At 44.3% G+C, this 25,089-nt stretch overlaps 1 protein-coding gene across 2 annotated transcripts in view; it reads right to left on the bottom strand.

The window, feature by feature from the left end:
• Nucleotides 1-25,089, bottom strand: part of LOC115373884 (RNA-binding motif, single-stranded-interacting protein 3) — a 143,794-nt gene that overhangs the window by 102,101 nt on the left and 16,604 nt on the right. Inside the window, exons 1-2 of one of the 2 annotated variants that reach the window (XM_030072509.1) lie at nt 11,787-11,795; nt 3,719-3,903 (exon numbers count right to left, since the gene is read on the bottom strand). In XM_030072509.1, coding sequence (XP_029928369.1) covers nt 3,719-3,876 — 158 coding nt within the window. In that variant the 5' untranslated portion in view covers nt 3,877-3,903; nt 11,787-11,795. Of the gene's footprint in view, nt 1-3,718; nt 3,904-11,786; nt 11,796-25,089 lie in introns of those variants that run through there. The other variant, XM_030072508.1, reaches the window with a different exon arrangement.

The raw sequence follows: 25,089 nt of genomic DNA, 5'->3' as shown, positions 1-25,089 counted from the left end.
CAGACGTTAAAAGTGTGTCCATAGTTTGGGCGACCGGGGGAGTGATTGGAAATGTCAGCTGACAACAGCACTTTTCACTGACACTCTGAGAACTGGCACAGAGACAGAGGAGGAGGGAGGGATGAGGGAGAGAGGCGGCGAGAGAGAAAGAGAGAGAAAAAGAAAGAGATGGAGGGAGGGAGGGAGGGAGGGAGGGAGGGAGGGAAGGCGGAGGACAGAATGGGAAGGGAGAGGAGGGCGCTGGTGGGAGGGCTGGCACGCAACAAAGCCATGCTTGGTGACAATAAGGATGAGGATGACATTGAGATGAAAATGTGTGTGTGTGTGTGTGTGTGTGCGCTTACATCCTTTTGAGAAGCAGCGTGAGTTTTTGACCCCAAGAGGGAGGATATTTTTGCACAGCGAGGTCATTTTAGGCCACTTCTCATTTCTTTAAGGTGCCAGTTCAGGATTAGAATTTGTATTACGGGGTTAAAGTTGAGGTCGGTTCACAGCTCTGTGTCAAAACACCACCGTAGTTACGTAGCAGGTAGGCAAGACTGCACCTCTGCTGTTCACAACAAAGCTTCCTATCACTGGGACCTGCAATTTGGGACATCCCATTAGGCACCTTTTTTATCCAAAAGGTTACATGAAACAAACTAACAAGGAAATGCTGCATGAGCGGCATTGAATTCTGCAAGGTGTTAATGATAGTTTAGCCTCTCACAAAACAAGTGATGCCAGTCAGTGAAATTTGAAGAGTTAAAAAACATAATTTCATCTAAGTTGCTAGAAATACATGTAACATTAGTCACCTTGCAGCAGGCGACGCTAACGTGAGGTTCTTTCAGGATGGACGACTGCTGGCTATGTCGGGCAAGTCACATTACACTGTCAGACAGTGAAAGAACAATTAATCGGGTGAACTAATGAACTCAATCCACCATTGGCAAATTTAAATAAAACCATACAAGAATAAGTCTGATGTGCTTGCATTTAATAAAGGTTCATTTCAAGCTCGTCTTTCAGTGATGCTTCCGTCTGCTATTAAAATAACTGGATGTAAGGGATATCCTACACAGGAAAGGAACTACTTGATGCTTCCTTATAATTTTGTCAAGTAAAAGAGTCTAACTAGGATATGTCCCATGCATCCTGTTGCAGGGAGTCGGTCATGAATGGCCGTGTTTCCGAAAAATACCACCGAATTAGGAAGCCTCTTTGCAAATGTTGCAGACCCCGTGGAAAGGCCGAGAGTGATCTCCCTATGATTGAGAGAGTGTAAACATTATTGCTGCCATTTTTATCTGTACTCTGTTAGCCCGGAATTAATAAAAACTTGACACTGTCTTCTAGTGTTTCGGGGGTCTATGTACAGACGCACCAGCACAGAGCTACGGTATAAATGGCTTTCACCACTGCAGACAGAGCCATGTATCAGCATCTTCACACATCAGTGCTTGGGTTGGAGTTTAGGTTAATTTAGGGTTAGGACTTGCCGCTTTGTATTGCTGATTGATGTAAAACAATAGCCATTCAGCATATAGGCTCAGCTCATGAAAGCTATTACATTTGCTGTTAAAAACACCCGGCGTATGGAAGGTTTTTCCTGTAAAAAAAAAAAAAATCCTCTGGCATGCAGGAAGTGATGCATAGTTTCTGGCAGCAGCAACAGTGGTTTGTTTGGAATAAACAGAAGAAGAGAAGGGCAACGAACATGACATGGCCACCCTGTCAGAACAGATGAGCAGATGATGAAAAGACATACCTGTAAGAGACCTAAAGAGAAGCTCTGTGCTAAACGATGTCACAGTACTGAACAAACAGGTAATCTCTGGGACACGCCGTACAAAAATATCACAGCGATGACTGTGATATGTGACTGTGATATAATCTTGGATTGCCACTTTAAAGTCAGAACCAAGATAGGGTTATAAGGTAAGAAGTAAAGTTAGTTATATTAAGGGAATGAGTGCAGTCAGTGAAAGGTCCTCATAGGTACAGCAATATGAAAATGTTAGTGTGTGCATCAGTGAGTGACAGGAAACTGTCATGCAGTCCACTTCCTAATGCCACAGAGAGTTTGGAACCCAAGGCTAACAGCCCCCCTCCGTCACACACACACACACTCCCCACTTTCCCCCCTCCCCCACTGACCTTTCCTAAATGTTACTGGCCGCTTGGCACACTGACTGGGCCTCTAATGAAACTTTTATTGGCCCCCATTTTTCACCCGGCGTCTCCAGAACGCCCCCAGGGCTAACCTGAAATACAACAGGCTTGAACCACAGCTGACACACAGAAAGGCAAGGTGTTGTGTGCGTGGGCGTGTGTCTTCAAATCATATTTTTCTTCGTCATACTACATCAAGCAGAAAGTCAGCGAGATATTTTTTACAGCCACTGCATGTAGAATATTCTCGTGAATAGATCATCTTCACCCATCTGGTTGCATATAGGTTTATTTTATGTGTTGTTGTTTTGTGTGTTTATTCCATGTGTCCTTGGTACAGTTTGTCTCAAATGTGCAGGGCTGACTTATGGCAGAATGGAAAGACATCAACCAAATCACTCCACTTGCTCAAAGGTACAGAAACTGTCCGTTCCTACAACATCTGGACACATGTGCAGCATTAACTGTGGCTGCAGACTTACAACAATCCTGAAACTCACCAGTGGGTTGTCAAAAAGAAGAGAGCCACTCTGCTATATTGCTGTGCCCCAGCAGGTTAGCAGTCTTTCAGGATCACAGAGCAGTAGCCTTCTTGACAAAACGTTCACTTAGTATTGGGCAAAACTGCTTTACAAGCTCAATGCAGCTCCAAGTAAAATGTTCTCTGACATAAATGACTGACTTGTCATGCATAGATTAGCTGCTGCAGTGGCAAACACATACAATGCAGAGCTGTAAAAGTGGGTGAGTATTATGCAACATGAGGTGAGAACGCACTTAGTGTGCAATTACCACAGTTTGGTTAGCACTGGCAAGGCTGTAAGATTGTTTGTAGGGCCATGTTGTCTTCCCTCTGCAGAGCAGGAAGCAAGCGACAAGTTGTCTTTGCAGCAGTGATGAGAAACACCACCACTCAGGTAGTTAAGAGGTCAGCACAGTTTCAGAGGAACAGGCAGCAGCTTTAACAGCAATGTAGGTTAAATTCCTATTCAGTGTTTGGATGCTGCCTTTGTCAAGAAACAAGCAGAGAGACTTGCCCTGTCCGTGTCCTGAAACGAGCAGCGCCTCAATGTTTTATTTAAGGTAGCCTTTAAGTGTGTGTGTTGATATGTGTGTGTGTGTTTGCATATGTGTAGAGGAACCAGCGCAGAGGGGAGCGGATGGGTTAGGCCCGTTTGGGTTGTGTTTTTTTCCTGTGAGGAAGTGCAGAGGAGGAATCAGAGAGGTCAAGAACAAACTCTTGATAGTTATAATGAGTAAGTGCAGTTCAGCCAGCTGCAGCCACACACACACACACACACACACACACACACACACACACACACACACACACACACACACACACACACACACACACACATACACACACATAAGCTAATTGCCACAAGTTTAACTGACCTGCACTGAACTAAAATGCACTGTAGTGAACTGAGCTGAGGGATGCTATTCAACTTCATCCTAGAGAATTTTCAAGTTTAGATCTTTGAATCAAAATTATGATTCAATTTAGAATCAAATAGAACAGAATCGAATAGAACAGGATGGAATCGAACTGAGCACTTACGGTTGGCAGAGCTTGATGAGGTCCTGGTCGGTGGTGGCGGGCGGCAGGCCTCTGATGTACAGGTTGGTCTTGCTGAGCTGCTCCATCAGCCCTCCTCCCTGACCTCCGCCTCCTCCACCTCCACCTCCTCCTGTGGTGCTGGGACTGGGAGGAGCCATGGGTGGAGGGGGAGGAGCATAGGACTGCTGTACAGGTGAGAGAGAGAGAGAGAGAGAGAGAGAGAGAGAGAGAGAGGTGTCACTTAAAGATAGAAAACAGTTTAATAGCAGCAAGACTGGGTTGCATGGTTTAACAAGGCTGCATATGAATAAATAGAGTCAAGTGCTCAGCATGATTAGAGTTTCAAGTTGAACACTTCCTCTATAAATAACAGCAGGGGGCATATTGCAATGTCTGGTCTCTCACGCCGGCCTCGCTTCCGCAATCTTTGAATGCTCCAGAGAGCGTGTGCTGCAGCCTAGTAAAATGTGAGGATGCAACAAAACCAAAAGCCGTCAAGACAGTGTTCATGAAAATGTGTTCCCCCCGGAAACAAAACCAAGGCAGGAGATTGCGATATTAGCTGTGCATTGGGGAAACGATGGAATGAGCATAATGTTGGCAAAGATATTAGTAGACATATACAATGTGTCCATGGCTAAGCGTAGCCAGGAAGCTCATTATCTAGTTAACTAGGCTTTGAGAAGAGGTTTCCAGCAGGACGTATTTATGCAAATGCAAAGTGGATGTGCAGCCGGGCTATTCTCATATCTTCCTCCCACCTGATAACAGTCATCCTCCATATAAGGAAGACACCAAGGTTAATCAGGTCAATCAGGTGTCCCGGTGCACTTTAAATACCCTGCGGATCACACATCAACAGAGCTGCAAGCACCTGCAAGCAGAGGAGACACTCAGGGCTGTTTGGCTGCTGTGAGTGTGTGTGAGTGTGTGTGAGTGTGTGTGAGTGTGTGTTGTTTAAGCGGGACATTTGGTGAACGGATTTGGAGAGGCTAGCCCTTCAATAGCCAGACGTTTATTAAGTGAATTCTTTTCTTGTTTGTTTTTCCTCATGAATAACTGATATGTTTTACTTTATGCCCAGAACCAGCATGGCATTTCAGATTGTCGCATTTTTAGTGAACGTTTGAATATCTGTCTTTATATTTCATCATTACATTTCACATCAAATTGGCTATCTATTTTTACTGTAATCTCCATTGTTACTTCCTATATCAGCTTCATACACAAAAATCCAGACAGATAGGTGGAAGTATGGAAATTGCAAGAGCCACCACCTGTCTTAAGAATCAAAGCAATAGCCTGCTTTTGTATAATATTTATCCACAGTCCAAAAATGATCTGTCTTGAGATCATTTAATTTGTTTCCAGTGGAGCTTGAATTTCTCAAAAACTTTTTTTTTCCTCAAGTCTTGATGTTGATGCTTGTGGAGTATATGGCAACATACTGTCAGCAGAAGTCAATTATATCATCTCGTGCCTTTTTCGGGCCTTCTCACTTGTTTTAGCAAGACTGCGCATCTCAGGACTGGACTTATTAAATGACTTATTAAGATGGGCATTTTTTGTGCAGTGCAGGGATTAATGAGTATTTGGATTTGATGGGTTCAAAGTGCACACCCACGCCTGTCTGCCTTGCAGCCTTAGGCAAGCTATTAGAAGGTTAAGTTTGGAGGAAGTAAACAAGCCAGTTAGCTGGCATGGCAACAGCGTTTGGCTGCCTTGATGTTTGGAGCAAAACAGCTACACTGATCCGACTAAGAACTCTGGTCTCAGCGTCGGCTCCGCAGTTGGGAACTGGATGGAACGAGTTCAAGAAGCCTCTGCAGTTTGAGATGATCACAGGCCAGTTGTTGTGCGCGCCGTTTGATGTGTGAGGGAGACAGAAAAGGAAAGTGGCGGAAAAAAAAGAGACACAGGAGAGAGAGGAGGAAGCGAGTGCGGTGTACGAATGTGTGAGTGCGCTTTTCCAAGCCCGTCTGTGCGTCTTGGATGTACAGTATATCCAGCAGGGGAGGAATGGGAGGGGGGGGCTGACGAGTGACACAGTGTGTGTTTGAGTGTGTGCGCGCGAGTGCATTTGTGTGTGAGCTCGTGTTTGCGATAATAACAGGTTGTCACTGCGCGGTGATGTGAAAGCCTGAGCGAGCTCTGATATTAATCTATTACCTGCACTTCCGTTTAGCTGGCACGCCGTGCCTGACGAACACATACAAAGCGGACCCACAGATCTCATAGGCAGGGCTAACCGCATTCAACATATGTAGACATCCAACACCCGGTGCCTGTGTGGAGCGGTGTCATTTACATGCCACCGGGCCTTACAAGAACAGCAGCCTGTCCAGTTCCACAAAAACACGACGCAGCACCGGGCGGAGAGGGGAAAAATAGATCGGGTGGTGGTTTATTTTATCAGGTGTGAAAAAATACGGCTATATATCTCTGGTGTCCTCTAAAACCTTTACATCCACAGTTTTGTCTTTTTTCCAGCATTTCCCCCAGCACCCATACACAAAGTATTTTACAACTCTGAGCCTCAGGTAAGCTCACAACCTGGGAAATGTCAAAAATGCACGTAAGTCAATAGGATAGACAGAAATGCTTTCCCCATATCAGAGGAATGGGTTTGGCACACGCATGCAGGAGATACCAGCTTTCGGCAGGACACCGACAATGGATAATAAAGATTGTAATTATTATGTGTCAATTCCGTGGAGGAAATGACAAGAAAAGGCTAACGCTCATATCCTGAGACCAGGATCTTATCAAAGACACATTTTCAATTGCTAGACAACAAACACGCTGAGCAAAGCATCAAACCGCCGGCGGCTCCGGTGGAGCAGCTCAGTGTCCAGCAGTGTGTGACTTGCGCCGAGGAGAAGTGTGTGTGTTTGTGTACGCTGCCTGTGATTGTGATTATGAAAAGGCTCCCTGCTTCAAAGCCCGCCACTGCGTTGGAAGCTGAATTGATAGGAGCGTGCGAGCAACTGGATTTAGTGAGCGGCCACCTCTGAAAAGATAAAACCGCTTCTGTGTTTTTTGATGGGAAGTTTCAAATACTGGCCCAAAAAAAACATTAAAAAAAAAAAAAACATCCCAGAGGGTCTGCAAAACATGCTTTTAATGAAACAGAAATGTCGGAGGAAATGAATATGAAACATGCTTAAGATACAAGCGCACAAACACTCATCAGCAGCATCCATTCATAAGCAGCCCGGGCCAAGCTTATCTATATAGTTCATTCCAGCAAGCTGTGGAGGGAGCAGACACACGAACACACACACACACACTTCCAAACACACACAAATGTACAAAAACCTCCCCACCTCCCACTCCGACTCCCCCCCCCACACACACACACCTGATCAAAGGCCTTGCCCAGGGAACCTCTTTCAGCCAATTTGTGCAGCTGTCAGGGTCTCGCCGATAGTGAGCTGTGTGTGTAATGTGTCAGAGACAGTGATAGGGAAAGCCTTTGAAACGTCAAAATCTCTCTCTCTCTCTCTCTCTTTGTGCGAACCTCCCTTTCCCCTCTATTCTCTCTCTCCCTGCTCCCTCGCTCGCTGTCTTATTCTCCTCCACCATCACTCAATCTCTTGCTCTTTTCACCTCCATCCCTCCACTTCCCTGCGTACACACACACTTTGCACGTCTTCCCCTCGCTCTTTGTTTCTCTCCTTTAAGGATTACCGTGCAGTCGGGGTGTGTGTGGATTGAAGGCTGCCTCTCAGCTGGCATTGTTGACACACTCGGTACACCGGAGAAACTCTCACAGTGGGGGGAAAAAGCTCAGAGGCAGCAACACAAACTGTCACACAAAAGCAAACACGCAGTCGCCAGGTTTTCCTCGATTTCATGCGGAACCGAGCCGGGGGAACGGCGAGGCGATGCAAAGCGGAGCCGCAGCGCCACTGTGTCATACGTGCTATTGCCGTGACGACCCGATAAGCATATTATTCGACTGGATCAGCCGTTAGAATGGAGCACAGCGGGGAGGAGGGGCCCGGTGACACTTCTCCTTTCAACGCGAGAAAAGTGAGGAGTGTTCGATTGATCTGGAGCTCCTCAGCCTCTTCAGGGCTGTGCAGAAATGTATGAAACGCACCGTGAAATGTTTGAAGTCGCAGGCGTCTTTTTTTTTTTTTTTTTTTGCAAGGCGCTATCATGTAACTGCCACAGTGTCATTTGCATCATGGATTTGGACGTGATACCCAAGTATATCTCAACCCCCTTTTGACTGAGCATTTTATTTATTCTTATGATAAAAAAAGGCACCATTTATTTATCCATTCCGAGATTATTATGCTTCTTGTTTCCAATTTGGCTGTGATGCGCGGAAACGTTTAAACACGCCCAACTAGGTCCGATTCCAACCCAAATCCCTTCACCGCTAACTCTGACAAAAACAAATTGGACGTAAGCAGTTATTCATGCAAACAGTTTGTTTACCCACTGCAGATCTACTTCCTCGTACTGTACGACAAGCAGGATCCCATTGCCAAAATATTTCTGCAATAGGACGAGCGTTTAAGTGATGGGACAGTGTTGCATGAATAACTAACGTTGGCTTTGTTTGACTCAGTGTTGAGCTTATTCTTTAAGATGCTTCTCTGAGAAATCCTTTGGTGCCTATGGAGTTTCTCACTCTTCCTTTTTGTACAGATATAGTAAACTGTGTTACCTAGCAGTTATGCCACTGTCAATATTTCAGAGGATTTCAGATTTAATATTAATCTAACAGATACAGTAAACCCAAAGAATGAATATAATCCTATGTGTGGTTCTTTCCTCTCACTAAGTCTGATGCCTTGTCGACAAACAAGTATTTGGTTTATTCTTGTTTTCCATCCACCATTCAGCTCCATCCTCTGAACTCTACCCCTCCTCTCTCCCCCCCTCCCCCTTGTCAGGCTTTATTAGACGCTGGTTTAGTATACATTATCTCCGTGAAACACACACACACGCGTGCACATGCAAGGGCACGGTCTATAGATAGCGCGCCACTCCCTAAAGAGCTCTCTACTTGCCAAACAATTAGTAGCTCCTGGAAAGCTCGGAAAGTGGGTTTCAAATGACCCCCCCACCCCATCACGCAGACATGCACACACACATAAACACACATACACACACACTCTCCCACCCACACCCTTCTCCTTCCCTGTGTTCCGGTGAAAGTATATTGACCTCGCCAAGGTCAGGCTTCCCCTGCTATTTTCAGCAAACACAATTTACCCCGCACGCTGTGTGTTTGTGTGTTTGTGTAGGTCAGTGTTTCTGTGCATACGTGATGATGTGTTGAGCACGACAGAGACGCACAAGCGGAAAACAGGGCGAGAGAGCGATGGGGGGAAAAAGTGAAAGGCAAAGAGAAACAGAGAGAAGAGATTAACGTTCAACAATGAGTCCATTCATTGCGGCCGTGGCTCCGTTCTATACATTTAGCAAGGCTCATTTCCTACAACGTGCTCCTCCTCCATGTGCCTTTAATAAGCTATTATACACCCTTTGTCGCCGCTATAGGGGTGTATCCATGTGCAAATGCGCACACACACACTCACACACAGTCATTGCTATAATGAAAGTTCGTTGGATTAAGTGTGTGTGTCCCCCATAGAGGGAGGGGATGGAAAGAGTGGCTGAGTGGAGGCGGTGAGAGCGGAAGGAAAGAAGTTGCAGAGAGTGGAGAACATTAGGTGAAAGGTAGGAAGGAAGGGATAATGAGAAGACAGAGAGAGGGCGACGTGGTATGCCATTATGAGATAGAGAGTGAGGAGATATGAATGAGAAAGGATGGGAACGAGAGAGGGAGGTAATCGAGGACGGTGGAAAACAAGCTGGGGGGTGGGCGAAGGGCGAGGGACTGAGAAAAAGGAAGGAGTGGGGAGTGGGAGAAAGGGTTGTTCCGGCCTCTTCTGACGCTTCCTGAAACACAGAGGAAAGAATGCAGGCTATTTTTGGGTCCAGCACTGAGATCCTCTCTTTCTCTCTCTCTCTCTCTCTCTCTCTGTCTCCGTCTCTAAACACAGCAGCGGAAGGGTTTAAGGAAGAGCTTATGAATACATCAGAATGGAAACATGGCTCCCAATATACCGTCCTTGTTTGGAGATTGCACAACTAGCTAAATTAAGCTCACCGCCTCGACTAGTACTTCTTCCGGATGAAAACCCTGAAGTGACGACAAATCATCTTTTCAGGGAATCAACAAAAACAACTCATCTCGTCATACGTGCAGTTATGCCGCGTCTGAATGGCAGATGTGATCGGGCTTCACACAGAAATGATGAAATATTTATTCAAATTACAGCTAAATGGGAAAATTGGCTCATGAGGATCTAAAGAGCTAGCAGCAGAATGTCAAGCGCTCAATGAGGCCTGTTTTTTAAATAAGCCATCTTGGAGACAAGGCTAATGACATCCCATATAAGATGCTCACAGGTTTCCAAGTGTCAAGTCGAGGAATGTGTAGGCTCGTGATATATCCTGTGGAGTAAATGATGTGTCTGGAAAACTCACACCTGTAGGTTACTGCATAAATTAAATGTCCAGCTCACGGCTCCAGGAGGAGGATTTGCATTTCATTGAGTTGGTTTGTCAAGCCTTTCTTATGACAGTTTGAAAACCGAATCCCCGATTGAAATAAATGTGAAAAAGCACTGTGGACCTATCAGATAACAGCCTGTGACACTGTAAAAAAGCAAAACCCCAAACTAAAATATTTCACTTCATTTACATGATCTACAATATATTAAGACCTGGAATTTAATGCAGGTAAAGACCTTTGAGGACTTTTTTCAGGACCTGTGCATAAACATGTGTAAACAGTTTTTTTTTTTTTTTTTTTTCTTTTCTTTTGGATTGATGATTGATCTCTGAGACATGAATTTCAGGGTTTATACAGGAATCCTCAAGTTGAATTTACTACCTTTTACTACCTTTTTTACTACCTTTCAAATATCTTTTACTACCAACACGGCATTGAGCAGCAGCTTTTTTTTGTGGGGGGGGGGGGGGGGGGGGGTTGTTACTGGGGGGGACAACACTGTTCTATTTCCACTACAGTCTGTCAAAGTAGCTTTACAAGAACTAGAAACTCAAAATAAGCTCTAAAACTACAGGAAAAACCTTGAATAATCCAACTACATCAAACTATTCTTCAAAAAACGTATTTTTTGTAGTGTCAACAAAAAACAAAGCAAGATATGGCATCAAAAGTGACATAATGCAATTTAAAATGCAAAAAAAAATAGATATATCTAGAGACAAATTCAAAATATCAGTAAAATATGAACTATTTCTGACATTAAAATCCTGACAGACTTTTTGAAAGAATAAAAAGCTCAGTATTTGCTCCTCCTGTGGTCTGTCCTCTCTCTCCCTCCTGCACTCGCTTCAGCTTGGAAACAGTCATTAGCTGTTAGCTTAAACAGTGAGCTGAAAGAGGCAGGTTTTGGACCAAGCAGGGGAAAATATCGCTTTTCATATTACAGCCTTGTGCCTGGTGAACAAGTGGTGTGATAAATGACTCACTGGCTTTCACTTGAGGAGGTTTTCTTGCTAGTTCTCATCAGGCTGCTGCCTCTCAGGTTGACGGACTGAAAGTTACTGAGCTGCCGCTCTGCCGGTAGCAGGATGCGGACCAAACCACTTTGAGGCATGGGGGGGTTCATACATTTTTAACACTTAAAAACTCACTGTTTTACATTTATAATTAGCACCGCTTGCATTGTGCTTTCATTGAATATTATTATATTATTGAAAATTATTTATTAGTGTGTCAGGGGAGCTATTTAAGTGTGACATACAACAAACAGATCACTAGCGCTAGCTGACAGGCTACGGGGAGCTACTGAAGTGCGACACACAAACATCACCGGTCAAGCGCTAACGTTAGCCACCGTATGAATTTAAAGCCACCTCTTGCATAATTTATTGCATGACTTGGTGCAAATATTTACCCGCCCCGTGGCAGGTAGACCTCCAAAATTAACTCGCCAAGGGAATATTTTAGGCGCATTTGGCGAGTGGCGACCGCTAGTTTACAGCACTGCTCAAAGCTGCGAAAACTTACATTTTCCCATCTCGGCAAGTGGCTTGCTCACACTGACGTTTTGAGACCCTGCATGAGTGCAACATGCGGCAGGTGAACCAATCGCGTACACGCTACAGGGTGGCAAATGCAGTCAGGATCACTGATTGGCTATCAACGCCGACACAGGTCCTGGTGTCCTGCTCGCACATATTTTTCGTTTTAATATTTATTTAATTAAATGAACTGTAAAGAAAAAAAAATCAGCATCAATGGAAAAGTCATAATATATTGAAGGGATGATGAAAAAAATTACTACCAATTAAAATTGTGTTAGTTACCTTTTACTACCTTTTAAGGGCCTTAATTTGGGCTCCTTTTATTTACTACCTTTTACAACCCCACGGATACCCTGTTAATGCATGACGCCTGGAGATTTTTTGTTTTATTTATCAGTTTTATTTCATAGATTGTGGATATGAGCGGCTCAAGGGTCATCAAAGTCGACCCCACAGTGTCTGAGACTCTGAGAGTGAAACTTAGGGCCTTGTTGGCCAGGTGGTGGCGCTGTACTGAGCCAATTACATTTCCACTCAAAATGCTGGATCCCAGTGTCAAAACAGCAGAGGCTCAGAAATCACACATGACAGATGGAAGGACAAACGGACAGAACCAAATCCATAGTCCCTTCCTTGATCCTCAACTGTGGGGGTTAGGTTAAAAGACTCAGTAAAAAAAAAAAAAAAAAAATACCATAAATCGATGTTAACTGCTGGTGAAATGATCAGGTTAACAAAACGTTTCCCATGCAGCACTGCCTTGTATTAAAAACTCATACTTTTCTGTCAATAGTGAAATATTCCCAAAACGCAGCCTCACTTCTCCCATTATGGAAGCAGCGGTGCGATAAAGCCACTTACACTAACCTTGATCCCTCGTTCTACTTTTTTCAACACTTTCTGGCTGTTATTTTTTTTTTTTCCGCCGTTACGTTTCCTGTTTATCTTTACATTTTCACCTCTCCCCTAATTTCCTCTTCTCTCTCGGTCTGTTTCATCCCCCTCCCCCTTCCTCCCACCCCTGCGGTCCTCTGTCTGTCTTTCGCTCCGTCTCCTCAGAAGAACAGGTCGTCCAGGTTGTTTCCCAGAGGAACGCCATGTTCCTGCAGTCTACCTCTCAATCGCTCTCGTTAACATCAACAACAACGGCATCAACAACACTTGGGCTGTCATAAACAAGTTGCGCAAACATCCCAGGAGGACATCCAGCTCGGGGCCCAGTGCTGCCTGACCTGGCGGGAGATAAGGAGATGATGGAGAGGGGCTGTGAGAGCCGATGAACTGTCAGGGAATTCCTGTAGCTGTGGTTTCGGGGAGGACAGAGAGGGGCGCATGCTGGCTGTGTGAGCATTTAAGGAAGTGGTTTAATACAAAGTTCATTCGGATCTGCTTCAGCCTGCACAGCTATTGTTCTTGGGGTCTGGCATGTGTGTACATGTTTGTGTGTTTGTGTGCGTGTGAATAGGGAAACTAAATCGATCTCACCAACATGTGTGTGTTTGTGGACCTGTTTTGTCAGGAGCCAGAACGGCCACGAGATGTTGCAGCGGCTCATTTGCATTTCCCTCGCATTTTGAGTATGAGCACGACCCTCAAAACCTTGGAGGAAATCAGACCACAAACCATGTGACAAGAAGCAGTTGGTCGAAGATTAGTTCTGATATGACGGTTTTCCGCTTGAGCACATGCAAAACAGACTGATGTGAAAAACAGATGCGTATAATTTTGATGATACACCACTGGGACCATGTATATTAGGATTTCCATATTTGGCCTGTTTATCACTCTGATAACCTCCACCAAGGAGATGAAACCTCCGGGAGGCTGTCCGTTTGTCGGTATGTCTACCCGTCCGTCAGTGTGTCAGCAGGATAACTCCAAAAGTCGGAGTCAGATTTGCACAAAACTCAGTGGAAAGTGATTAACTTTGGGCCTCCGGAGGACTCGGGGCAGATGGGACCATAGTTTCCGAATGTATCCCTGTAAGATCATGAAACCTGGCAGAGAGGTTCGCCATGGATCAGGGCAGCACTCACCACCTTTCCATGCTGATTGGCTGAAAGGAGCGTGTCCTGTGACAACAACATTGTCTAAAGGGGGACAGACTTAGCACAAACTGGACCAAAAGCATCCATGTAACTCCACAAAATCCAGCAAAGAGGTTCATCATGGGTCATGGTGGCACTGAACAACTCCTGTTTGGTTAAACACTGCAAAAACTCAAAATCTTACCAAGAGTATTTGTCTTATTTCAAGTCAAAAATGTCTTATTACTAGTCAAAATATCTCATTACACTTAAAATAAGACATGATCACCTCAGAAGTAACTTGTTTTTAGACAACTGTCTCTTGTTTCACTTTTTCCACTGGCAAATTTTGCCAATGAAACAAGCAAATTTTCACTTGTTTCAAGTGAAATTTCACTCAAAACAAGTGAAAAATGTCTAAAAACAATTTACTTCTGAGGTGGTCATGTCTTATTGTAAGTGTAATGAGATATTTTGCCTAGAAATAAGACATTTTTGACTTGAAATAAGACAAATAATCTTGGTAAGATTTTGCATTTTTGCAGTGTAAAGAGTGCTTGCACAGCAGGGTGACTGGTGCACTTCAACATGGACTCTTACACAACATCATTTGAATGCCTATTTTCAATATGCACCTACTCTGTATACTGGTGGAAGCCATCAAATCCCAACCCATCTGAACAGGCCACTTCTTGCTGCATGATAAGAGTTCAAAAGTTCATTCAAGGATCTCAATGGATCAACTCAAGATGCAAGCAAAAGCAAAATGAGTTTCAGCGACATCTTGAGCTCCAAAGGGTAAATGTCTTCTCTTGGCCCGGTGGCTAAATTCTGCTTACTCAGTCTGCTAATGCACACACCTCACCTCACACTGAAGCTAAAAATGATGCATGGGACATCTGGGATTCAGGTCTATGCGTCCATATCTTCCATCTCTGCTCTCTTTTCTGCCTGCAACATTCACTGTAACAAAACTAACTGTTCTGAATCTGCTGACCTTGTGCCCTCTTTCTGAAACCCCACCTGAGTGACATCCAACAAAATCATTCCGCTACATTATTCTTCAAAACCCACCCCGATGATTTTTTCCCCTACCTCTGTGAGAGGAGTCTAAAGAAATCATACGCTACATTCTTCCTTGTTAATTGCATGACCTCTAGCATGGAAGTTATGGAAAGGGAAAAAAAAAAACATGAATATTGAAGAGAAGCTTTGCGCGAAGCTCTTTTATTATGGATATTTATGCAAATGACACATTAGTTTATTCAAGAAAGTGTCTCTCTCTCGCGCTCCCTCTCTCCTCCTCTCCCTGCCCCCTGGTCAGTGTTTGAAACCCTGCAGTATGCATGATGAGCGGCAGGAAGGGTTCGTGATTGGTATTACACAGTCACGTCTAAGAAGGGAAAGTACGCCGGTGGTTTTCATGGCTCCTCAGTAACTCCTCAAAGTTTATAATGAAGCAGTGTTAAATATTGCAAAGTTCTGGCAGTAATAGTTCCCATCCTTTTGTTTCTGCTGCTAATGAACTCTGGATATCTCCATTATTATGTGTACTGTATATTCCTACCTGCCACTTATCACCCGCCAGTGCTCATATCCCTCTTTATCCTCTGATCGTATCGTCTCCTTGCGTGTTAATAATATTCTCATCCTCCCCTTCCCATGTCCTTCTCAACCCTCCATTACTGTCAAACTTTTTCCTTTTCTTTCTACGCACCTCTTTCCGTAAGCTGCTCCCCTTTCTTCTCGAACCTTCTCCTCCCTTACACTCCCTACATTTATCCTCTCCTCTCCTCCTGGTCCATCATTTCTTTTCCCTTTTCCTCCCTTCTCATCCTCTCCTCACACCCTTCCCGCCTGCCGCTCTCCTCTCCTCCACACCTCCCAGGAGATTAAAATATGAGGAAACAATCATGCTCTGCTTCATTAGCATATGAATGGGGGGCCGACAGGCAACCGCAGACATGACAACAGAGCCCTGGAAATCCACCACAGAGCGTTTTTTTTTTTTTTTTTTTTTTTTTTTTTTTTAATCCCAGGAATGACTTTTTACCGTATTTTGTTGAATGAGACAGAACAATCCTCTCCCAATCCTTTCAGGCAGTCAAATTACCATCAGAATACGATGGCATAAGAATAAGACAGAATGCTTATATAGTGTCAGGTCAGAGAATGGAGACTATAGAATAAGTGTGCAGAAAGAATAATGTTTCTCCACGGCAACACAATGGGGAACTGGGAAGATAGGAGCCGGCATGTGCGTGTGCATGTGTGTGTCCATATTCGTGTGTTGGGAGCGGAGACGGGGGGTCTACCCTCATTAACTAATAAATTAAAACGTCTCTATAGGCACAGTAATGTGTCATGACATACAGTATATTATGTATAAATGCAAGGCAACGGAAATCATGGTAGCGCTAGAATATAACATTACTATAAAATGCAGTTAAGTATTGGTGAATTAATCTTTCAGGTCTTTGTGAACTAATTTCGTGTTGCGTTTTGTGCTGAGCTCAGTCGGTTGGCTGCTGCTCTTCATATTATCTCCATTACCTCACCTTCAAATTGTGTACTGTGACATAAAACATACCATTTGGCACGGTCTAGCAGGCTTTATTCCCACAGTGGCCGTTGTGAACTTACATCACACTCGGGGTGGGAAACAATCCAGAAGGTTGCTTTATTTTTCCCGCTGTCGATAGTTTTTTCTCTGTGGAGCCGTATTTCCTCAACTCTGAGGTCATCCCACTGAGCTAATGCAGTTAATGGAATGTGAAATTGTTTGACATGTGACAGTGCGGCAAGTTTCTGTACACAGATTATACAAGTGCCATCACCCCGCATTAGTCAGTAATTCCACTTGAGGGTGAAACGACGGTGCAGCAAAAAAAAAAGTGCAGCAAACGCATGGATGACGTCTGCAGCGAGGGTGGGGACAGGAATCAGAGCATCGGGCGACTCTACATCGATGCAGGATGCTCTTTTTTTTTTTTTTTGGCAGGATGACACAATGTTGGTGATGAGTCAAAGTTTGAGAAGCAAAGAGTCCGAGAAGCAGAAAAGTCTGAGTAATGGCAGAACAGAAAAGAACAAGAAGTGGAAGGCAAATGAAAGCTTGACAGAACTTGTGTGGTCTGCAGAGAGTGCCATTTGAAAACTAAATACCTCAGGAAACACTGCCTTCAGTAATCATGTCACTCATCCTGACATGGAAAAACAACAGCGGTATCCACATTTGTATTTATGCATGTTACTAGAAATAATTTATTTTAATGAAACACCGGGAGCACCTTACTGAGCGCTGCCTCGCTTATTTATGTTTTTGTGTTTAATTTTCATAAAATATGCTCTTGATGATTTATTTTGACATATCTCAAAATGTTTTATTTGTTGCATAGGTGGTTCATGCTGCTCCCTTTGGCTGAAAAGTAAGAAAAGGCAGCAACGACAACCAAAGTGGTGGAAGATGTGAAAACGTAAAGATAAACAAGAAAAATTATGGCTGACAGAGGAACAGCCAGAAAATGTAAGAAAGTTTAAAATGCATCAATACTTGTTGATAACCATAAGTACAGGCTCCTTAATTGCAATCGAATCAAACCTAAAGATTCCCCAGCCCAGTTCTACAATAGCAACATTTAGTATTTTTGTAATAATAATATAATATAACATAATAATGAGGTATAATATGCTACTCTCCTTCAGATTGGCGAGGTCGGGTTTAAAGACACTTATCTGTACCTCATCTGCTTCTCGGGTCACTGACCATTCCTTACTGTTCTACTTCTCTCCTTCATCTTGTCCCTAATTCCTTCCTCACTCGCTCTCCGCTCTAATTAAATTCCTACATCAAAACGGGGAACAGACAATACACAGGGAGAGAGAGGAGAAGGAGAAGTAAAGAGAGATGTAGAGGGAGGAAAGAGAGATCAGAGTGTAAGAACATATTGAGCGAAATCCAAGCCTGGTGATGGAGATCGGATGATGACCTGAGGGTATCTAGAGGGAAAATCCATAAAAGGGCATCGGAACAAAGGTGGAACTCAGGCAAATGGTTATATTTTTTTTATTTCTGAGATGGAGGATCAGACGGATACAGGTGGAGAATGTGTCATAGAGAGAAATACAGCTTACAGTGAGACAGACTAAAGAGAGAATCAGACAGACAAGCCATACGGTGCATCCACTCATGCCACGTGTTTTCATAAACGCACCTAAAATGCGTACGCTTTACTATGGAGATTAAATCCGGCCCACTGCACTGTATGTACGATGCACCCGAACAACCACATATAACATATGTTAACGCAGGTAAAGTGCCAAAACAAGGCCAAATATCAGATTTCATTTGGACTGAGATGAACCGTGGAGCCTGCGTACGGCCGTCCGTCGGCGGCACGAAACACCGTTTTCCACGGGAAATTCCATTTGCTGGAATTCTGAAAGGCAGCATGAAAGTAACCCTTGTGTTAAATACATTTAGGTCTCTAAACCATTTCAACCCTAGCTCCTCTTTTGTCCCTGTGAGAGATGATACACGGCGGTTCACATTTATAATTTATAATCCAGTATTGAGCCATTCATCAAATCATAAAGGGACATGGTTCTCCCATTTGAAAAAAAAAGAGGCCGAACAGTGAAAGCAGCAGTTGATGTACTCACCGATCATAACCCAGACACTTTGCGTGCTCGGATTGATTTAACAGCCTGATCAAATTACCTGGAAAAGGTTAAAAGTATCCATTACCAGCTAACATGCTTTTGTTATTGAATACGGAGAGAAAAGGGGAATGCAGCTGCACAGAGTAACAATCAAGCCTAACTGTATCCTGGAAGCATAAATATACCGACGTATTCAGAGAGGAAAACCACATCTTGGAAGGGAAATATCACAGAGAACAGAGGCAAGGTGGAGACAAACAATGGTGTAAAGACAAAGAAAGAAATGTTTGTCGAATACGCTTTGCTGATAGAACTTATCCTCGTGTCACACTCTGGCCTTGGGAGAATAAGACAGCTTAGGCTCGGAATTGCGTATGTTTTGGGGCAATTCAAAGTATATATGGATATTTTTCTTCTCTTCTTTTTTTTCCATTCAACCTCCAGAAAAAAAAGAACAAACAAAAAAATTCAAAGTGCGTCAAAAAGCGCCGCCACAATCTTTCGGCTGTGTAGCAACAGAGGAGACCGGCGAGTGGGAGGCGGTGAAAAGAGAGGGACGAAGAGCAAAAAAGAAAGGAGAAGGAGACGGAGAGGGAAGACAATACGCGAGGAGAGAGGAGGAGGCCGGAGGAGAGCAGATGAAGGGTGGACGGGCGAAGGGGAGACAAGAGAATAGCAGGAGAGGAGAGCAAAGGAGAGGGAGCGGGGCCACCAGAGAGGTCACTTCTGCTGTTAATAATTTATCCTTTAAAACCAGTCTGAGGCTTTAATTGGTGCTGTGGCTTAATCCTGGACACACACATACACAGACGCGCACACACACACACACACACACCTCGGGGAGCCTCTCAACAGCTGTGCTCCAGCTAAATTGGCCACAGTGTAGCAGCGGCAGCACCAAGTTCCCTCCAGGTACAACACAGTCCGCCAACACAGCAATACCAGGCCTGCCAGCTCCCTCCCCTGGATCTGGGCGCGACACTCACGCCTCTCAGCCTCCATCTATCTCACGCTCGCTGTCACGCTTTCAAAAGGAATCGTACGCCAAATCAAAACTACAAGACATAAGTCCCCTTGAACGCTTGTTAGCTAGATAAACACACGGCTCAGTTCAGCGGTAATCTGCGTTCAGCTGCGAGGCGTTTGTGCGGAGTTGGAGGCTCGAGTTGCACGGCTCGGATTAGACTCATTCATTGGATGAGTCAAGGCTTGACTCAGCGCAGAGGAAACTGCCATGTGTCTTGAATTGAATTTGCGTTTTTCATCGCGCCGAAGACGTCATTACAGTTTGAACTATGGGGAAATAAGTCAAAGTGTGAATCAGTACTTTCATGTGAAAAGCCATTTGCAGCTTTTTTTTTTTATTTGAATTGAGCACCTTTTATTACATGGTCCTTTATGCGCCTGCCCCAGTACCCATAAGACACATTCAAAACCTTTTGCCGGTTTCAATATTGCATATAAGTCAATGAGAAAATGAGTTGGCTTTTCCTGTCCCTGAAAAGCTTATTTGAGCTGGTTGAGAGGTACAATTTCCACTTGCAGCAGTTTTCATTTTCAGATTCATAACTATTGTGTGGTGTGTGCAGCCACTTGTTTATCAAAATGAGATCAGTTTAAGCACAATTTATTTCCCGGCTACTGAGCAAAAGATAAGTCTGTACATGCCCCAAACTGCCTTAAATTGTGTGTTGTAAAGCAACTAGAAGTCAGCAGTTTCCATCCAGGCTTTTCTCTGCTTGTTAAACCCATAATCAGGCCCTGGTAAGGTGCTGGCACTTGAACCATACAGTAAAACATTTCAAAAGGACTGTTGAAGAGGTGCTCACTCCGGGGAACCAAAGTTAACACAAACTGAGAAAAAGGTTTGAGGCGGCAACATAATCCCCTCAATCACCTTTACTGGCCCGTGTGTATCTGAGCAAGCTCTTTCGTTGTCCACTGGTATTGACTTAGGCAACCCCGTTTGGGGATTTTTGTCTGAAAAACTGAAAGGAAACATAACCCCGTATGAATGGTATGCAAAATATTTTGAATGTATTAATCTCAGCCAACATTGTCTTCTCTAAGCTGCGGGCAGCTGTGTGGGTTCTGGCAGTCTTATGCTTGAGCCTGAGGGCTGATGAGTGCTTTTAGCTCTGGCATGCCCTATCCTTACACAGAATCAGCTCTGTTGGTGAGATAAGCACCTCGGCCTTCACATGATCCAAGGGGAAGCCCCGCTATCTGGACCGGAGTCTTCTCTCATATGCTAAGATCCTGCTTTTCCTTAAAATACAGGTTTCCCTGACAACCTGTTCAATAAAAACAGTTATCCTTCACTTTGACCACTCTCCCGTTAAACTGACAGCCCGCCCGATCAATCAGTCAATCATCGCTCTTTCTGACAGCAGCTGAACCCCTGGCATATGCTCTATGCTTGGGGTTGTATGCCCAATTAACATTTTGCAAATGTCCCCTGAGACATGTACCTCACCGTATCCTAATACCTGTTTTTCATAGTAGCAACTATTTATGTTGTCATTATGGAATTCAGCATGCACGTCTTCAGCCAGCTGACGACACTGTATGGAGCCTCCAAATGCTCCAGAGAGAATCAGCACTGCACCTGTCAACATCTGAATACGAGATGAAACAAGAAGCTGTCACAACAGTGTTCATAAAAAAATGTGATCACCTCAGACACAAAACTGAGGCAGGACATTGCAATGCATGGCTAATTCATTAGCAGTGCCCCCAAACGGTGACGTTAATGCTGACAAAACTGGTCAAACGAGATATTGTTAGTCATAGCTGATGTGTCCCTGGCTAACCACAGCAAACCAGTGCTACCTGGGCTTTGAGAAGTGATTTCCAGTGGGATTTATTTATGCAACTACCAAGCAGATGCAGGGAAACTACCAGATATCCACTGTCGCTCCCTGTTTCAGCTTCAAGTGTGCACAAAACATGGCTATGAAGGCTAATGCACACCTTCTGCTTCTTGTAGACAGGTTTGTTGACAATGGACATTGTTTTGGTTCTTTGACCTTAAGGTGATGAAGGTCTCTTCACCTGAAGCATAATTTTCTTTCTTTCTTTTTTTTTGCCAGCTCCACATGTGCAAAAATGCAGATAAGTAGGCAGAAGTATTTGGAAATAGCAGAAACCACACATCTGCCTCGAAAGACCAACTGCATGGGGCAAAAACTTAATCTGGTGGCAACTATGAGAGACTTGGGATATTAATTCTTTTAATTATTATTCTTTCTGTCATCATAAGATAAGATAATATATATACTGCACTAGCAACTTTCTCCTTCATAAATGTGGCTTATTGGGTCACTGTTACCCTTTCTGCATTTGGGAGGATGCTGCATCTGTTTTGGTGCCACCATTCTGTTCTCCACCCGTCCCACCACTTCTGCATATTGCAAGAGCTCTCTGCAGCAGAAAAACACTGCAGCCTCGCTCAGCATCAGCATTTCCTCTGCCTCATGAAAATTTCCCATCATTTCTTCTCTTAAATAATCCCGCAGGCAAGAACTTGTGCTTTTTTTTTATGCTCTGTCATGTTTTAACTGCTTTATACACTGGAGTTGCACATAGGCAAAGGCAGCCAATAGCGTACGTGTCAAATATGCAAAACTCAGTTAGCATAACGATTTTATTGGCTGTCACCTGCGCCACCACTCAGAGTAAAGCCGTGCTAATCAGACGCCGTCATGGCAGTCACTGCCACTTTAAAGCTTTGAATCAGATCTAATTAACATAACATTAATTAATCCGAGATGCTGCGTGACGGTTCGCAGTTACCATGGTTTACAAATAACCCCCGATGTGTCGCCTGACAATGTGGCAAGGAGTGCCGCGTGCATAGATGAAAATTGCATTTCCACCTTGAGAATGAGATTTCCAAAGTGAGATAAAAACTAGCCCAGGAGTTGCTGCAGTCCAAAAACTCCCAGACAGCGAGGTTATCAGCCAGACCCCGGCACCATGAGAATACATAGTGTCTCCCAAATCCTATTGTAGCATGAAATGTCACAGCACATTAGCTACAAGAGGGATTACCCTTCCTTGAAAGTATAAAGAGGGAGGGAGGGAGCCATTGAGGGGAGATAGGGAGAGAGAGAGGGCGGGAGAGGGAGAGAGTTACACACATAGAGCCTGTGGGAATGTGTATGTGAAAACGTGCTGGTGCATACAGGTAAGTGTGGGGGGAATATAAACTACTTCATGCTCTGTAATTGTATTGGTATGTCCTTGCAGACAATTCCCCCCCCCCATGCTCACTTTTCCTTCCCTCTTCGCCTCCCATTCCTCCCTCTCTTTCTCTCTCTCCTTCTTTACGCCATTGGCCGAGATAATCTCTAGATCTTGATTTGGCTTTGCTGATAAATTATGCACACACAGACACACGAACGCACAAACACACACAGAGAGAGAGAAGCACGGAGCTTATCTATGGCTGGGAAGTTGAGCTCGGTTGGCAGACAGACCAACAGCTTGTGGCTGTGCTTTGGAAGAAAGGAAGCGACTCCCTCTGTTGCTTTGTCTCCGTCTCCCTCTCCACTTTCCGCGCCTCCATCTCCCTTCTGTCTGCGTTTGTCACTCGTCCTGTAATTCCATTGGACTACCTGTTTCTGACTGTCTGTCTGCGGTGAAGTCTGGCTGCATTAATGCCTCTCTTGAAGTCTGACACTGCGTCCTGTCTGACTTTGCCTTTCTTTCACATTATCTAATGCATCCAATCTAAAATGTACATTTTATTACATTTTAGGTGACTAATACTAACTGCAACAATTTAATAGCCATTAATTTCCTTATCAAGAAGATGACAAGAAAGCAAAAAATGAGGAGCACACGGTTCAGCGTTCCTTGGCACCCTGGTAATATTGCTGTGACCTTAAAAGGATAATGCAAGAGTGAAGTTGAAAGGTGTATTTTTTTTTAAGACCAGTCACAGGGAGCGTTGTGGAGGAGCTGTGATATGTAAAGGGGGTGACATGAGGTTTTCAGTACACAACGGTAGATGAGGAGTGACTCTGCTGTTGTGACTTGAGTGGGAAGGGCAGTCCACCATCGGTGAGGCAGGAGATCTTTGATCCAAACAACTCGCACTTTATAAGCTCTTTTTATAAGCTCCTCATATTTTCATCTGCCCCCCTTTCTTCTGCCTCCGTGCTTTATCTGTGCCCTTTTTTCCCCTCTCTCTTTGGATCTCCGCTTTTTTTCTCTCTCTCTCTGTTCTCTCCTCCATTCCTTCCCTCTCATCTCGGCTGTTGTGCTTGAACTTTTTTGACCCGCTGGATGTATAATCCACCGGACACCTCCTCTACATTGTAACCCACACCTCCTGGCTCTGCTCCACTTTAGTGCCTGTCTGAACACTGTTGAGACTTTATTTCAGTTTACGTTACCGGGGCTGTCAAACGATTAATTTTTAAAATCGCGTTAATCACAAGGTTGCTTGTGTTTCAGCTGCGATTAATCATATATTAAAAATGTATCGTATGACTCGCTTGCTTACCTTTTCACCGTTGGATGGTGCATTTTGGAAACAACTGTTGTTTTACAGCGTTGATAGGATGGATTCCCTGACGCTGTCTGTGTTTTTCAGCCTTTCAGTCTTCAACAACGCTGATGGGTTGACAGTCCACGGAAATCCATTTAGCAGCTGCATCAGTCAGTTCTGCTCTGTTGACAGATTTGCCCCATACGCACGCCACAAGTGTGGCTGGACAAGCACCGCCGCTCATCGCACCAGTGTTACCACCGCCACTGGAAACACTAGCAGACGCAGGCTTGGCATTTATTTTAAAATTGTTGTGCTCCGACTAAACGGCATTTCAGTCTGGCAGTTTGTCCATATGACCTTATTTCTGCCCAGAGAAACGCTGGGAAGCTTCTTGAAAGACAACTTGCCGTCGAGCGGGTCGCAGGTTGCCTTGTCATTCATTTTGTCTGTTATCAGTATTGACAGTAGCTTCCTGCCGGCACCATCTGCTGCATCATGTATGCCGTTGTGTAGGGTCAAGGGTCAAAAGTGGGTTGAAGTGCAACATAGTGTTAATTTGCATTATTTTTGAATAACGCATTAAAGTCCCCGAATTAATTGCATGTATTAGCATGTTGACTTTGACAGCCCTAGTTAGTAGATTGTTTGAATCCATAATGTGGCATCACAAGGGGACATTCCTATACAGGATCAGCTGCTACATGACAAAATGGCCACCGTCGCACACACTACATCTCCCAGAATGCCTCACCACTCAGACAGGTGTAGGTGCTTAAGATACCTAATTAAAGCAGGACTTGGGAACTTGACAGAGGGCAGAGCAAGGGGGGCAGAGGGACAGAGAACACATGGCTGGAAGAAGCTGGGCAAGGGGGCTGTGAAAAGACCACCCGCATTCAGAAGAGCACCTTAATGACTAAGAACAGTCGGAGAGGAAGAAGACACATTAAAAGGCGACAATGGACTCTTTATGTTGAACATTTTTTGGAATTATATTGAAATTTTGAAGAACGTTTTTCCCCTCTGGATTGTTTGAAGTTGTCTCTTGGTCTTTAATTGAGGATCTTAGCTGAGTTGCCTGTTAATAACCTGCTTAC

Source organism: Myripristis murdjan, chromosome 16, assembly GCF_902150065.1.
Source record: "Myripristis murdjan chromosome 16, fMyrMur1.1, whole genome shotgun sequence".
Taxonomy (NCBI): Eukaryota; Metazoa; Chordata; class Actinopteri; order Holocentriformes; family Holocentridae; genus Myripristis; species Myripristis murdjan.
The sequence above is the reverse complement of the archived record's forward strand: the minus strand, read 5'-3'. Positions and strand labels throughout refer to the sequence as shown.